This window comes from Lichtheimia ornata (genome assembly GCF_029851405.1).
Source record: "Lichtheimia ornata isolate CBS 291.66 chromosome Unknown scaffold00044, whole genome shotgun sequence".
Lineage (NCBI taxonomy): Eukaryota > Fungi > Mucoromycota > Mucoromycetes > Mucorales > Lichtheimiaceae > Lichtheimia > Lichtheimia ornata.
This window is the reverse complement of record NW_026695364.1, coordinates 88,078-102,023: the sequence shown is the minus strand read 5'-3', so window position 1 is coordinate 102,023 and position 13,946 is coordinate 88,078. Positions and strand designations below refer to the sequence as shown.

Below are 13,946 nucleotides of genomic sequence, written 5' to 3'. Positions count from 1 at the left end.
AACTTTGATACATACAATGGTTACTGGAGGAGTAAAAAAATGGGCCTTTGTATTCAGCTGCGGGTATCAACAATTCGCCCATAAGAGAAGAAGGGATGGTATGTCTCAATCACGATCATGGCGAATGCTTGCGTTTATGATTGCATTAGGTAGCACGATCCATGTTACTGGTGCTAGCCCGATTAGATGTATTTTTCAGGATCACTATGCAGCCAAGTGGCGTCAAGGTTACAGCCCCGGTGCATTAGCTTACTTTTTACGCGTATGTAAATGAACGCAACTGCGTCTCAATATACAGGCGTTGACACTTGTGAAGAGACTCTCGGCCACATCTCCTATTATTGTGCGTCGAGGGGAGTATTGGTTGGGTAAATATGCCCATGTTTTATCATCAATCTCTGCAAGTGCGACATGTAGTGGGGGTGGGATCGATGTAAGAGAAACTTGATCTTGTTATTCCGGCTAGCGAAGCATAGCAGCTCCTTTTAAGGAGCAAGTGCATACGTCGTTGAGTATAAAACCCTGACTATGGAAGAGTAGACTTTCTATATCACAGTAACATTAGTAACATTATGAAGGTATGCCATCATCCTTGATACCCTTTCGTGACATTGCGTATGTATACGAATAGTGATTAATGTGGGACATCTATTACGCTAGCTTGTAGTTATACAACTTATGTTCATGTTTTTCATCGGCATTTGCCATGCCAGCTATTATCGGTTTTATATGGACAACTATGAAAACTGCCTCGAAGAAAAGTACCATATAAAGCCTGACAGAAGTACCGCATTGCTGCTTTTACGCATGTTTAACACTGGACTCCCGTTACATCTTAAGAGCTGCAAAAGATGTGACCCAGGCAAAGATCGATCATGCATTTCAACCTTTGTATGTGCAAGAGGTTCCACTCCAAATGATCTTTTGGTCAAGTACAAGGACTGTGGAACGAGCGCATCAAAATTTATAGCCACAAGTGATGGGAATGGAGTGAGCACAGGCAAATACGACGTAAAGAAGGAACCCGAACATGGTGAAATCGGTGGTCGCTGTTATCAGTGGAGATACTGCAACGGTGCAGAAACTCGCTGCGATGAACATTATAAATGTGTGTACCATGGCTGTAAGAAGGAAGGCGAAGTTCCCAATGGACCCGATGACAAATGCTGCATGCCGATGATCACTAAGCAGGGATCCCCGTGTAAACTACTCAACACAGACCATTCTGATTACAATTGCAACAGCCACCGCAAATGTCAGCTCAACCATGAAGGAAGAGATTATGTTTGCTGCTATTCTCATAGCCGCAAATTCGCCCCGGAGTGTGTTAAAAATAAGGATTGTGGTTGGGGTGACCTTTATTCTCAATGGCCGTAGTATTTGTACATGCTCTGTAGTCTGTATTTACAAGCACCCATCCCTTTTCCTTGTATTACGCCATTATTATGATTAAAGGAATGCGGTATTTGATCGATTGAAAGAGATGGATAATACTAAATGTACGTTGAGACTATTGGATACTTTTCTTCTCCTTGTCAAGCTATTCTTGTTCATAGTAGTCTTTATAGCGACCTTTATGATTACAAGTTTTGGGAAGAACCAATGTTGAGGAACACTGGTTACTATGTTCTTGTGGATGTTTGTGTTCTATCATACGAGAGGCTGGATTGGTGGATGGGTTGGCAAGTGCCGAATTTATGTTGTCAAAGAACGACAGGGCATCCTGAACAAAAGTACACCGATCTCATCAGCGAGCAAAAAGAAACCCATGAACGATGTCAAAGCGGTTGTTGCTATAGGATTAAGCCTGAGACATGAGGTAAGAGACCCAAGTTTATTCAAACCAATAAAAGTCCTAACGTAGGTCGTGTCTTATCGGGTGTACAAGATGATGAATGGCACAACGATGCTTTCCAATGCTATCAACATGGATTGTCTTTAGTTGCACAGGGTCTTGGCTGCTTGAAATTACAGTTGGACAATGTTACACAAATGAAAGCCATTGACCGGCCCGTGAAACGATGATGTATACTCTGCACCAAAGGGAATCTCATTATTTATTCACATCTTGGAGCAGGATGATACATGTACATTTTAGCCTTCATATGGCTCGACCTTCCATTGCTGGTTGGCATTATCGATATCCGTTTTACGCTTGTAAAGAATGACCGAAGTGTTATCCTTATCCTCAGCACCCTAATGATTGAAACGAACTCAGTTGCCAATCCTTTTCCTTTTTCAATCCATGACCCGTTCGCGAGATGTACCTTGATATCAAGCACCAAGCGAGGATCAGCACGAGCATAAATAAAGCCATCACGATGTCCGAAACGTTGGTTCAAGGTCCTAGACAACACCAAATGAGTATATACATCGATATCAAGGAGGTGGAAAAGTTGAGTTACATGGTCATTTTGCGGTCATATTGGATGACATTGGCTTCCGATTTCAAGTCGCCTGGTTCATGCACAAATGGGCTTGTTTAGTAAAAAAAAACGGTCCCATCAAAGTCGACCTGCTTTATATACCTCCAGCAACATCCAACACTAGTAGAATTATAACGACCTTAGTACCATGATCCTCATACAGCTCTCGATTTGTAACTTACCCAATCCTGATTTCTTGTTTTGAATGAATCCATCGTCGTAAGTCCACAACTGGCTATCAATATCATCACCTTCGTTCTGTAAAAAGGGACGTGATGGTGTTAGCTAAATGTGTAAAGTCATCAATGATCCTTTTACTTGCCTGGGCAGAAATGACTACGTTGGCAGCAGCCTGGATACAAAGGAAAGAGTTAGTCGTGTTGTTGGCAAGCTTTCGAGTTACATTATCTTGCTACTAACGTCACTGCTACCAGACTTGACGGTCAAAAGGGATGAGTTCTTTTGCGACTTGATAGTAAAGTAGGTGTCAACAGGGAATCCGCTCATGGTTTGTATATAAAGAGGTGAAGAAGAAGAAAAAGTGGAAACACGAGCAAGGGAAACAGGGCGATTACTATTTATGCTCTTGTGTCTAGTTACACGACATCCCAACCAGCTTTTTTATTGCAGAGCAGATGAAATGAGTTTTAGTGGGCCTTTTGTCGTTTGAGATACCCCCCTTTCGCTGTACAGTATGTAGATTGACAAACCCCCATGTGAATACAATGCTTGTTTTCCAACACTACATTCCACAATGGTGACAATGAAAGAGAACATTGTTTATTCGATTGGCGAGATTGGATAGCGTAACTACGTGTGTGAGGGATAGCTCTACGTGTTTGTGGGGACAAATCGAGTTGGTCTTATGCAGGAGGAGTGGATAGATGAAGATGGCATCTTTGACTTGGGCTTAGCTCTTGTTGATGATAAAGCTGTATAAACCTTTCGTTGGGTCACACATGATTTTTGCTCGTACGTATAAAGGGAACAAGGCTCTTCATGGCAGTTATCAACTTCCTTTTTTCCATTCACCAGTGTACACCACCATGATGGATATCCTCTCTCATTTATGCTGTTTTGGCTCTACAAAGAGTTCTGTAACTCGTTTGGATGTGCTCCACGCAGAGAACGTTACCCAACTCATGTCCAAGGTACGTATACTTTCAATGCATAGCTTTGATTTTAATTCCATCCTATCTATCTTCTCCCCCCAGACAACGCCCTCGGCTAGTTATCTACTCGAAGAGGATCAAGATGAACTTCGTGCCTATGCCCTCCATCGACTTGAGGAATTCACTGCGACCCTAAACACAACGCAAAAGATCGATGTGATATTCAATGCTGCCAAATTGGCTGTTAAGGATGACAAGGAGAAACACATCATTGAATGGTTACATGCTTGCATTCTTCGTTCTGTCACGGACTCCACATCTTCCATGGTTACACAAGGTACCTATGGTGCCATTGTTGACAAAAAAGCTCCCGCTGCGTCTAAGCCGAGAGGGATGAAACCACCTTCCCACCAAGCTAAGCCTAAAAAATTTCCTGGGATTGTGGTGTCTCCTTATGAAGATGATGATATGGAGTCAACTGTGGAGCAGGCATTGACCATTGCACAACAACAGAAGAAGCAACAACGGCAGAACGGTAGTGGAATTTCGGAAGGAGAATCCGATATCAGTGCATCAGCAGCAGCTACAGCATCGGGCAAGAATAATGCATCATCCAAGAAAAAGAGAAAGAACAAGCAAAAGCGTGGCAAGAAAGGCAATGGAGACAACAATACCTTGACTGTGAAATCCAATGAAGGAGGATTGACAGCACCCACATCATGGTACAGTGGGTACGACTCGGCTACAACAGATGGTAGCGTGACAGACGGCGGGGAATCGGATGTGTCAAGAAATTCCACGTCAAGATCACGTCGTAACCTGGGTAAAAAGATCAGAAAAGGATCACTTCAACCAGGTGCTGGTTATGATGCCATTGTTGAAAAGATGACCGGATCGACTCAAGATGTCATGTTTGTCAAGCCATTCTTCTTTCCAGACCACGATGGCAAGAGCTTTGATGTAAGTGGACCATCATTCACAAACGTGATAGTAGCATCAATATCAATGTTGGTTGTATGTGTAGGCATTCATTAGCGTGATTTATGCGGCAAGGGAAAGATTATACGTTTGCGTATATGATTTCACCGATGATGATGTGGCCACTGCTTTGATCAAGGCCAAGCAACGAAATGTGAATGTGCGTATCATTTCAGATGATGAAAAGGTTGAAGGCCAACATGCCGATGTCAAGCGTTTGCATAAAGATCATGGCATCCCTTATAGGACCGATAACCAGTAAGCTTTCCTTTTAATGGGATGATAGAAGAAGATCGAAAGAAGGGCTAACTATGTGTTTTGTAGCGTTCAACATTTCATGCACAACAAGTTTGCAATCATCGATGGCAAGATCTTGATTACAGGAAGCTATAACTGGTCCAAGCAGTAAGTCGCTTATCTTTTTGGTTGCCCAAATTTATCTTTTCACATCTTGCTTTTGCTAGTGCTCGCTATGAAAACCAGGAAAACATCATCATTACCAATGTACCCAACTGTGTTCAGGCTTTTGAACAGGAATTTGAATGCTTATGGAAGCAATTTGATGAATCAACAGCGTCGCCAGAGAAAGAGAAAAAGAAGAAGACCCTGAAGAATGGAAATGGGCAACAAAAGAGCTCACACGACAATGACGATCAAGCTTAAACGTCCATTTGAATACTATACAATAGCCTTCTTTATTGATAAATGTCATCGTATGCCAACATTTGTTTATTTTTGATGGAGCAATGGATGATGGGATGCAAGTACTAGTTAATTCTGCTTACAAAGTCATGAATGGCATTATAATGCGTCGGGTTGTATAAAGTCTGAATGATGTTGGCCACGTGCCTCTTGTTCCTTTTTCATGCTTCGCGACGACGAGGAATACAAACGCGCCCAAGAAGCCTGGGTATCCAACTGCACAGGTGGTTCTATAACCGAAATACTTTCAGTGGTCTCGTCACTCGTGGTATGTCCTCTCTTGCTCCATTCGAACCCATGGCGTCCATTGTCGTTCATCATGTGGCCCTTTTATTATTAGGCGTCTCATTTACTTTGGTCCACCTTGAGTCTTCATTCGAGCATCCCATCGCAGAACTTGTTCATACAAATCGTCATTTACGTTGTACCTGTGTTGCTAAGTCAAACGGTGGCTGCTGATCATGCTATCCTGGTGGCACTCGCTTTGGTGTCCTTGTCATTTCTATTCTCGCGTATCTCGCAATCATCACCACAACAAGCACCCGAATCAAGCCAATTCTACAAGTCCTATCTTACGGTGTATCGTGCAGGCATCATGATGGTTACATGCATGGCTATCCTAGCTGTGGATTTCCCCATCTTTCCACGTCGATTTGCAAAGGTGGAAACATTTGGCACATCATTGGTAAATGGATACAACCATTGAGGAGGAGGCCATAGGAAATGGTAACTCACATGTGTATTTGTAGATGGATGTTGGTGTAGGATCTGTGGTGTTTTCTTCAGGCATTGTTGCATCAAGATCTTATCTTAATCGACACCCCGTTCCTCGTATAACGGCCATGATCAAAGCTTTCAGATCAGCTCTCCCTATTCTCACTCTCGGATTTCTTCGTTTTATACTTACCAAAGGAGTTGACTACCAGGTAAATTGAATTCGTAAACACTCACATCGTCACTCATGTTGACCCCCCATGGTATAGGAACACACTTCAGAATATGGCTTACATTGGAACTTTTTCTTTACTCTTGGGTTTCTACCACCTTTTGTGACACTGGCTAGTTTTATGCAACAATGGATTTCCTTTTCTGCACTTGCCATGGTACTCGCTTCAGGTATAGTATAGAGGAGGGGAAAGGTTTATATGACATATGGATTCTTATTTGATTTCTAGCGTATCAACTTGCTCTCTATTATGGATTACAATCATGGATTCTCGATGCCCCACGTGTTGATATCTTGAGTGCCAATAAGGAAGGCGTATGCAGCTTCATTGGTACGTGTATATATGCGCATACACACATAGGATAGTGTGCTGAGGCGTGTGTGTGTGTGTGTGTGTGTAGGTTATGTGTCCATATTCTTGCTTGGATTGGAATCGGGAATGATTATCTTCCGAAATGATCTCTCTCAATCCTCCTTGATTCGATGGCTTGGAGTCAAATCAGACGCACCCAATTCAAAGCATGTTGGTGTTCATTTATTGGTGCAGGCGTGTGCTTTATGGACATTGCTTGGATGTTGGTGGTTGTATTTATGCATCGGAGACGAAAATGAAATGTTCAAAGTGTCGAGGCGAATGGTAAGGGGTGGAAGCAATGATACCATCATATGAACCTTAGCTAATCCTACACCAATAGGCCAATCTTCCTTATGTTATCTGGGTAGTTGCATTCAATTTGACGCTCTTGGGATGGTTGGTATGGGTTGAGTACTTATATCCAGTTCCTGGTCGAGGACCCTCCTTGTTGGATGCAGTCAATGTGAATGGTCTTGTCACTTTTCTTTGGGTAATGTATTGGAGGCTCTTTTATGGTTGATGTTGTAATGATTAACACACACATTTGAATAGGCTAATATCCTTACAGGATTGGTGAATTTGAGCATGAGAACATTATACGCATCCAGCATTCAAAGTTTAGCCGTATGCTTTATATATATTACAGTGGTGGCACTTTTGCCGTGGATTTTATGGCGACATTATGGTATTCGAGTGAAATTGTAATATAGATATCACATTTGATAATACACTTTTATTGTTCATTAATAATAGGCGATAAGTGGGGTGTGGATGGGGGTGGAGTGAATAAGTTGCATGGCTGCATAGGCAAGTCACAAGGGCCGAACCGCGTACTTAAGGTGAATGGACTCTCATTCCACATTGCTTGGTCAACCGTTCTTTTTCGTTCAAAGCGTATACTGTTTCTCTCTCTTTATCTATAAGTACATATACCATTCCTACGCATGGAACGACAATCAAGTTCTTCAAAGGCGACAGGGCAGAGTAATATAGCAACACCCGAATCGCCTGCCACCAGCAAGCATCACGACAAACGCCGAGAATCGCTCGATGGTCGCTCAGGAAGTAAACGATCGAGAGACGAATACGATCGACACCGCAGCCATCGACATGAGAAGCGTAGGAATTATGGAGACGAGTCAAGTCGATATTCGCGCCATGACTACGATCGGTCACGACGGCGATCTTATTCGAGGCGGTCTAGTCGAGAAAGGAAGAGTAGCAGCAGGTCGTCTTATCATGACCATGGCAGTAGCAGCAGCAGTAGTCGACGTAATGACGATAGATACCATCGTAGTAGTAGGCATGAACGACGAAGAACTACCAATGATCATGACCAACAACAACAACAACAGCCATCATCATCATCATCATCATCACATCATCCACCTACCACAACGACATCCTCTTCATCCGTAACAGCAACAGCAGCAGCAGTACCACCACCTCCTCCTCCTCCACCACCACCTTCTTCTTCTTCTCATCCACCTACGACTACTTCATCACAATCTTCTTCTCAACAACAACAACCATTACCTCCCTCAGCCTCTGTTCCACAATCTACTATGGTTATGCAAGTGCCAACTACGGATCAATCACTTTATCAGCAACAATGGAATGAATATTATGGTGGTAGCAAGGACAATCAATGGAACAATGGGTGGTCTGATTATGATTATGCGGCCTATTACAATTCATCCGAAGGAGCTGCTGCAGCTGCTGCCTATTATCAATCGTATTATCAAGGCTACTATGACAAGTCATCCTCTGGCGTTGTACCTCCACCTCCATCTTCATCCAATGATTCTTCTTCTCAACAACATGCATTGCCTGTTCCACAACCACCTTCACAACCACCTTCTTCATCGCCTTGGCCAATGGAAGATAACGGCACAAAGTCAATACAGCGTCCACCCTCACCACCACCTGCAAAGATCGATCCACGTCATTGGAATGATTCTATGTCTATGGGAGGAGTACCCGATACCGTATTGGATGATGTCGGTTATCCAACAAAGACACCGGATGACCCCGCCCTGTTGTTTGAAAAGATTGGTCAAGTCGGCGAAGGCAATTATGGGTAAGTGAGTGGATTGGATAAAGGTGGCTTTCTTTATTGACATGATTATTTAGAAAGGTGTATAAGGCACGTAATGGTAAAACGGGGAACTTGATTGCATTGAAACGAATCAGGATGAAGAATGACAAGGATGGGGTAAGTTACATATACACATACAAGGAGTGGATGTGATATTGACAACATGCCTTAGTTTCCAATCACCGCCATGCGAGAAATCAAATTGCTGCAACGGTTAAAACATGAACGTATCGTGGAGCTTGAAGAGATCATGGTAGCCAAAGGATCTGTATATATGGTGCTCGAATACATGGATCATGATCTCTCGGGTATTCTCAGCCATCCCAATTTCAAGTTTGAACCGGCACATGCCAAGTCTTTGGTCAAGCAAATGCTTCAAGGTCTTGCATTCTTACATCAAAAGGGAATCCTCCATCGAGATATCAAAGGTGAGTATAAAAAAGGGTGTATTCGAGCTCATGATTGATTGAATGGTGGTGTACTAGGATCCAACCTTTTGATCAACAAGAAAGGTCAACTCAAGATCGCTGATTTTGGCCTAGCACGCGTATTTCAGCGAAATTCTGCGCATGATTATACCAATCGAGTTATCACTTTGTGGTATCGACCTCCCGAACTTTTGTTAGGCGCAACAGCTTACGGTCCTGCCGTTGATATTTGGAGTGGAGGGTAAATATCCAAGGAGAGAGAGAGAGAGAGACAGGGAAATAGGATGGCGCTAATGATGGTTGATACAACTTAGTTGTATCATGATTGAATTTTTCGCTGGCAAGCCTGTTTTCAATGGCGTGGATGAAATCACACAACTTGATATCATTTACAAGACCATGGGAACTCCTACCACGGAAACTTGGCCTTCAATTACACAGTTGCCATGGTACGATCTGGTACGACCCAAGGAACAATACCCAAACAAATTCAGAGAACTTTATGAAAAGTAAGTTACATGTGATCCTGGCCAAAGACAATGGTCTCACACAGTGTGATAGAACCATGTCGCCTGGTGCGTTAGAGTTGTTAGAAGCCATGCTCTCCATGAACCCTGAGCAACGGCCGACAGCTGAACAAGCATTGCAATTTGATTACTTTACCAAAGAGGAGCCAGAAGCCGTGATGCCTGCAAAGTAAGTTATGATCACTTTGAGAGACGACGATGATGGTGATTTTAATCCATGATGTATAGTCTTTTGGATGTGAATGGTGATTGGCATGAGTTTGAATCCAAGCAACGTAAAAGACAAAAGGGAGCAACAGCAGCAGCAGCAGCAGCAGCACCTCCACCTCCTCCTCCAGCAATCAACAATGGTGCAAAGTCTCAAAAGCAAGCTGACACAAAGATATCCACAAAGCGTACGGCCGTCAAGAGCGGATCACTGTAATCAAAAAGAGAGAATAAACAAACACGATTGATTGCATGTGCGATATGGATCAGAAATGTTGCTGATAATCTCACTGGAAGCGGAGATGGAGACTATGACTGCCCGTGTTTCAATCATTTGTTACCTTCCCCAATTGGATCATCTTTGAGATCCCTAAAACGTCAACAGGTGTCAAACAATTCAAGTTTCTTTTATCCTTTCTCTTTCTCTTTCTCTCTCTCTTCACACTTCTCCTCCCCACTCTTCTCCTCATGAGCGCATATCTTTCACAAACCCTTCGAAGGGTAAGTACCACATGAAGAGATATATATGATCATCCATCAATGCAGACACACCCAGCTAAATTATTCAACTCAGGTCCCTTCATCACCTATTCGCCTCACTGCTCAACGCACACTTGCCACTGCTGCCATCAAACCCGTGGTTGAAAAAGATTGTCGTTCTATCACTCCTCCTTATACCAAATTGAATGAAAAGCTTTCCACTGTGCGTCGTATCCTTGACAACCGACCCCTCACTTTGGCTGAAAAGATTGTCTATGCTCATTTGACCAACCCTGAAGAAACCATCCCTGTACGTGGTGAGACCTATCTCAAGTTGTCACCTGGTAAGAGAAGACAAGGAAATGATAAAAGAAAGGAAAATGATGGTTGACTGGTTCTTTGTTTATTGTAGATCGTGTTGCTATGCAAGGTATACTATTCAACAAGAGAGAATGTGGGGGATGAATATGGGGGGTTATTAACATAAAGGTCTACTACAGATGCCTCTGCTCAAATGGCATTGCTTCAGTTTATGATTTCCGGCATGAGCACCACGGCTGTTCCATCGTCGATTCACTGCGATCACTTGATTGAGGCCTACTCGGGTGCTGACAAGGATGTGGCATCCTCTATCGTGACGAACAAGGAGATCTTTGACTTTTTGGAGAGTGCAGCCAAGAAATACGGCATTGCTTTCTGGAAGCCTGGTAGTGGTATCATTCACCAGATTGTCCTTGAGAATTATGCAGCTCCTGGTGGTTTGATGTTGGGCACCGATAGTCATACTCCCAATGCAGGTAATACGATGATATCACTTGTTGGGGCCTATAGATGTTGACATGCTTTTGTATTATAGGTGGTTTGGGTATGGTTGCTATTGGTGTTGGTGGTGCAGATGCCGTGGATGCTATGGCCGATATTCCTTGGGAACTCAAGGCACCCAATGTCATTGGTGTCAAATTGACCGGTCAACTTAACCCATGGGCTAGTCCAAAGGATGTGATTCTCAAGCTTGCTGGTTTGCTCACTGTTCGGGTATGTGGATGATGATGATTGAGTAGAGAAAAAGTACTAATAGAATACGTAGGGTGGTACTGGTCATATTATTGAGTACTTTGGTGAAGGTGTGGAGAGCCTTTCTTGCACTGGTATGGCTACCATCACCAACATGGGTGCTGAAGTGGGTGCCACTACCTCTTTGTTCCCTTACACCAACAGCATGCGCTCCTACCTTGCTGCCACCGGTCGTTCTCAAGTTGCAAAGGCAGCTGATGCCAATGCTCATTATCTTGCTGCTGATCAAGGTTGCCAATACGACAAGGTCATTGAAATCAACCTTTCCGAAGTTGAGCCTCACATCAATGGTCCCTTCACCCCTGATTTGAGCACACCTCTTTCCAAGTTCAAGGATGTGGTTAAGGAGAATGGATGGAAGGATGAATTGTCCGCTGGTCTTATTGGCAGTTGCACCAACTCATCTTACCAGGATATGTCACGTGCCGCCTCCATTGTGGAACAAGCTAGCAAAGCTGGTATTCCCTTAAAGTCCAACTTTTTGGTCACCCCTGGTTCCGAACAAATTCGTGCTACCATTGAACGTGATGGTCAAACGGCTGTTTTTGAAGGTGTTGGCGCTCAAGTGCTTGCCAATGCATGTGGTCCTTGTATTGGTCAGGTAATATAGGATAACAAAAGAACGTCAAAAATGGATGAGCTAACTTTAAATAATAGTGGAAGCGTGTTGACATTGACAAGAACAAGAAGGAAGAGAATGCCATCATGACTTCATTCAATCGTAACTTCCGAAGCAGAAACGATGGTAACCCCAAGACCATGAACTTTTTGGCTGCACCAGAGGTAAGAGAAAGAGAAAAAGTAGGATAAGATGGATCAATGTAAACTCACTCATATGTGATTAGCTTGTGACAGCTATGGCATTCTCTGGCAAGCTTTCATTCAACCCTATGGTGGATAGCTTGGTTGACAAGGATGGTAATGAATTCCGTTTCCAACCTCCTCAAGGCGATGACCTTCCTCAACAAGGTTTCGAGATGGGCCGTGATACCTATGAACCACCTTCGCCTACACCTACTGCCGATCCTTCTGTGGATGTCGTTGTTTCACCTACCTCCAATCGTCTTCAGGTGCTTGAGCCATTTGAAGCATGGAATGGTCAAGAGTTCAAGGATGTGCGTGTGCTTGTCAAGGTTCAAGGCAAGTGTACCACTGACCACATTTCTGCTGCTGGTCCATGGCTCAAGTATAAGGGTCATCTTGAAAACATTGCCGAGAATACCTTGATTGGTGCTGTGAATGCGGATAATGGTCAAGTCAACTTGGTGCAAGATGTTACCAATGGCAAGGAAGACACCATTCCTGCTGTTGCAAAGAGCTACAAGAGCCAAGATATCCCATGGATGGTGGTTGCTGATGTAAGTAAATTTAAAAATCATAGTGGGGAAGGGCAACACAAACTAATTCTATAATGATACAGCACAACTATGGTGAAGGTTCTGCACGTGAACACGCTGCTCTTCAAGTGCGTTATCTTGGTTGCCCTGTCATCATTTCTCGATCATTTGCACGTATCCACGAAACCAATCTCAAGAAGCAAGGTGTCTTGCCACTTACTTTTGCCAACGAGAACGATTATGAAAAGATCGCTGGTGGTGATGTGATTGAAACCAAGGGTGTTAAGGATATCGCACCTGGCAAACCTGTTCAATTGATTGTTACCAAGCCTGACGGTTCCAAGGTCACCATTGACGCCAAGCACACCATGAGCGTGGATCAAATCGAGTGGTTCCAAAAGGGCAGTGCCCTTAATCTCATTAGCGAAAAGGTTGCCGCCTCCGCATAAATTGTAGTATAGTAGTACCATTTATATAGCTAGTACACCAACCAATCCCCCCTATCATCCCCAACCTAGAAGACTTCAATGAACAATTGATTGCATGTTTGCATTTTCCCGTATCCCATACGCTGATTGTGTGCCTTTCTCATTATGCATGAATCATATTTTATTATCCATGTACCTTCCTGTTGTGAGTATAGAGACTCGCACGTCCATGATGTGCAATTCAAAAAATGTTGCTGTCGACCTCTTTTCTCAATCCTATGCCTATGCCTTCACCATCAAAAGCCGATTTTGGTGTCTGTAATTCTCCTGTATTTGAGCTGATACATGCACGGGCAAGCACTTCACCCCATCTATGTCCAATTCATTTGTAGTCTTTCATACGTTTGCACCCTCTCACTCATAAATCTCATAATGAAGCATGGGGTCTTTATTAGAACAAAGTTGATCAGCATACGCGAAAGCATCTTTTGGTCAATGCTTGGATGGTAGATGGGCAGTTTCAATACCATTCATGCAATACATGAATTCATCTATTGCGAGCTATTAACCGCCACTTCCTCGCTATCGGCACTGCTGCTCATTCTATGACATGTGAACGAATCTCCTGCTTCAGCCCATCACTTCCATCATTCAACTTTTTTGATCCGAGTGGACTTGACTGACTTGCGTACGAACAAAAGTACACCAGCCCGTATACAACATACGCTACATACATCATGTACTCGTCGTTTGAGCGTAGCTCAGTCAAATCAGCTCAGATCAAGATAATTGAATCATGGAAATAAACGTCTGGAGCAGGTGCATTGTTCCATTGTGATGGAATAGAC

The 13,946-nt window shown here is 43.4% G+C and overlaps 5 protein-coding genes across 5 annotated transcripts; 4 read left to right on the top strand and 1 right to left on the bottom strand.

The window, feature by feature from the left end:
* Positions 1–2,094: 2,094 nt before the first annotated feature.
* On the bottom strand, positions 2,095–2,933 carry O0I10_008364 (uncharacterized protein; the record flags this gene model as incomplete). The annotated part of the gene is made up of 7 exons (XM_058488367.1): positions 2,095–2,196; positions 2,268–2,346; positions 2,406–2,457; positions 2,529–2,546; positions 2,609–2,684; positions 2,749–2,778; positions 2,847–2,933. 7 exons carry the CDS (start codon positions 2,931–2,933, stop codon positions 2,095–2,097), a joined length of 444 nt encoding a protein of 147 aa, XP_058340837.1.
* Positions 2,934–3,568: 635 nt separating this feature from the next.
* O0I10_008363 (uncharacterized protein) lies at positions 3,569–5,179 on the top strand (the record flags this gene model as incomplete). The annotated part of the gene is made up of 5 exons (XM_058488366.1): positions 3,569–3,577; positions 3,641–4,498; positions 4,563–4,774; positions 4,841–4,921; positions 4,981–5,179. The coding sequence occupies 5 exons, from the start codon at positions 3,569–3,571 to the stop codon at positions 5,177–5,179; spliced, it is 1,359 nt and encodes a 452-aa protein (XP_058340836.1).
* Positions 5,180–5,381: 202 nt separating this feature from the next.
* O0I10_008362 (uncharacterized protein) lies at positions 5,382–7,224 on the top strand (the record flags this gene model as incomplete). Its single annotated transcript, XM_058488365.1, has 8 exons — positions 5,382–5,486; positions 5,559–5,903; positions 5,968–6,144; positions 6,202–6,334; positions 6,394–6,495; positions 6,566–6,801; positions 6,860–7,009; positions 7,072–7,224. 8 exons carry the CDS (start codon positions 5,382–5,384, stop codon positions 7,222–7,224), a joined length of 1,401 nt encoding a protein of 466 aa, XP_058340835.1.
* A 239-nt stretch (positions 7,225–7,463) lies between these two features.
* Positions 7,464–9,996, top strand: O0I10_008361 (uncharacterized protein; the record flags this gene model as incomplete). The annotated part of the gene is made up of 7 exons (XM_058488364.1): positions 7,464–8,599; positions 8,653–8,734; positions 8,790–9,045; positions 9,103–9,286; positions 9,360–9,554; positions 9,607–9,741; positions 9,801–9,996. The coding sequence occupies 7 exons, from the start codon at positions 7,464–7,466 to the stop codon at positions 9,994–9,996; spliced, it is 2,184 nt and encodes a 727-aa protein (XP_058340834.1).
* A 251-nt stretch (positions 9,997–10,247) lies between these two features.
* O0I10_008360 (aconitate hydratase, mitochondrial) lies at positions 10,248–13,119 on the top strand (the record flags this gene model as incomplete). Its single annotated transcript, XM_058488363.1, has 9 exons — positions 10,248–10,280; positions 10,354–10,603; positions 10,672–10,689; positions 10,760–11,056; positions 11,116–11,294; positions 11,347–11,934; positions 11,991–12,116; positions 12,179–12,691; positions 12,754–13,119. The coding sequence occupies 9 exons, from the start codon at positions 10,248–10,250 to the stop codon at positions 13,117–13,119; spliced, it is 2,370 nt and encodes a 789-aa protein (XP_058340833.1).
* Between the last annotated feature and the right edge of the window lie 827 nt (positions 13,120–13,946).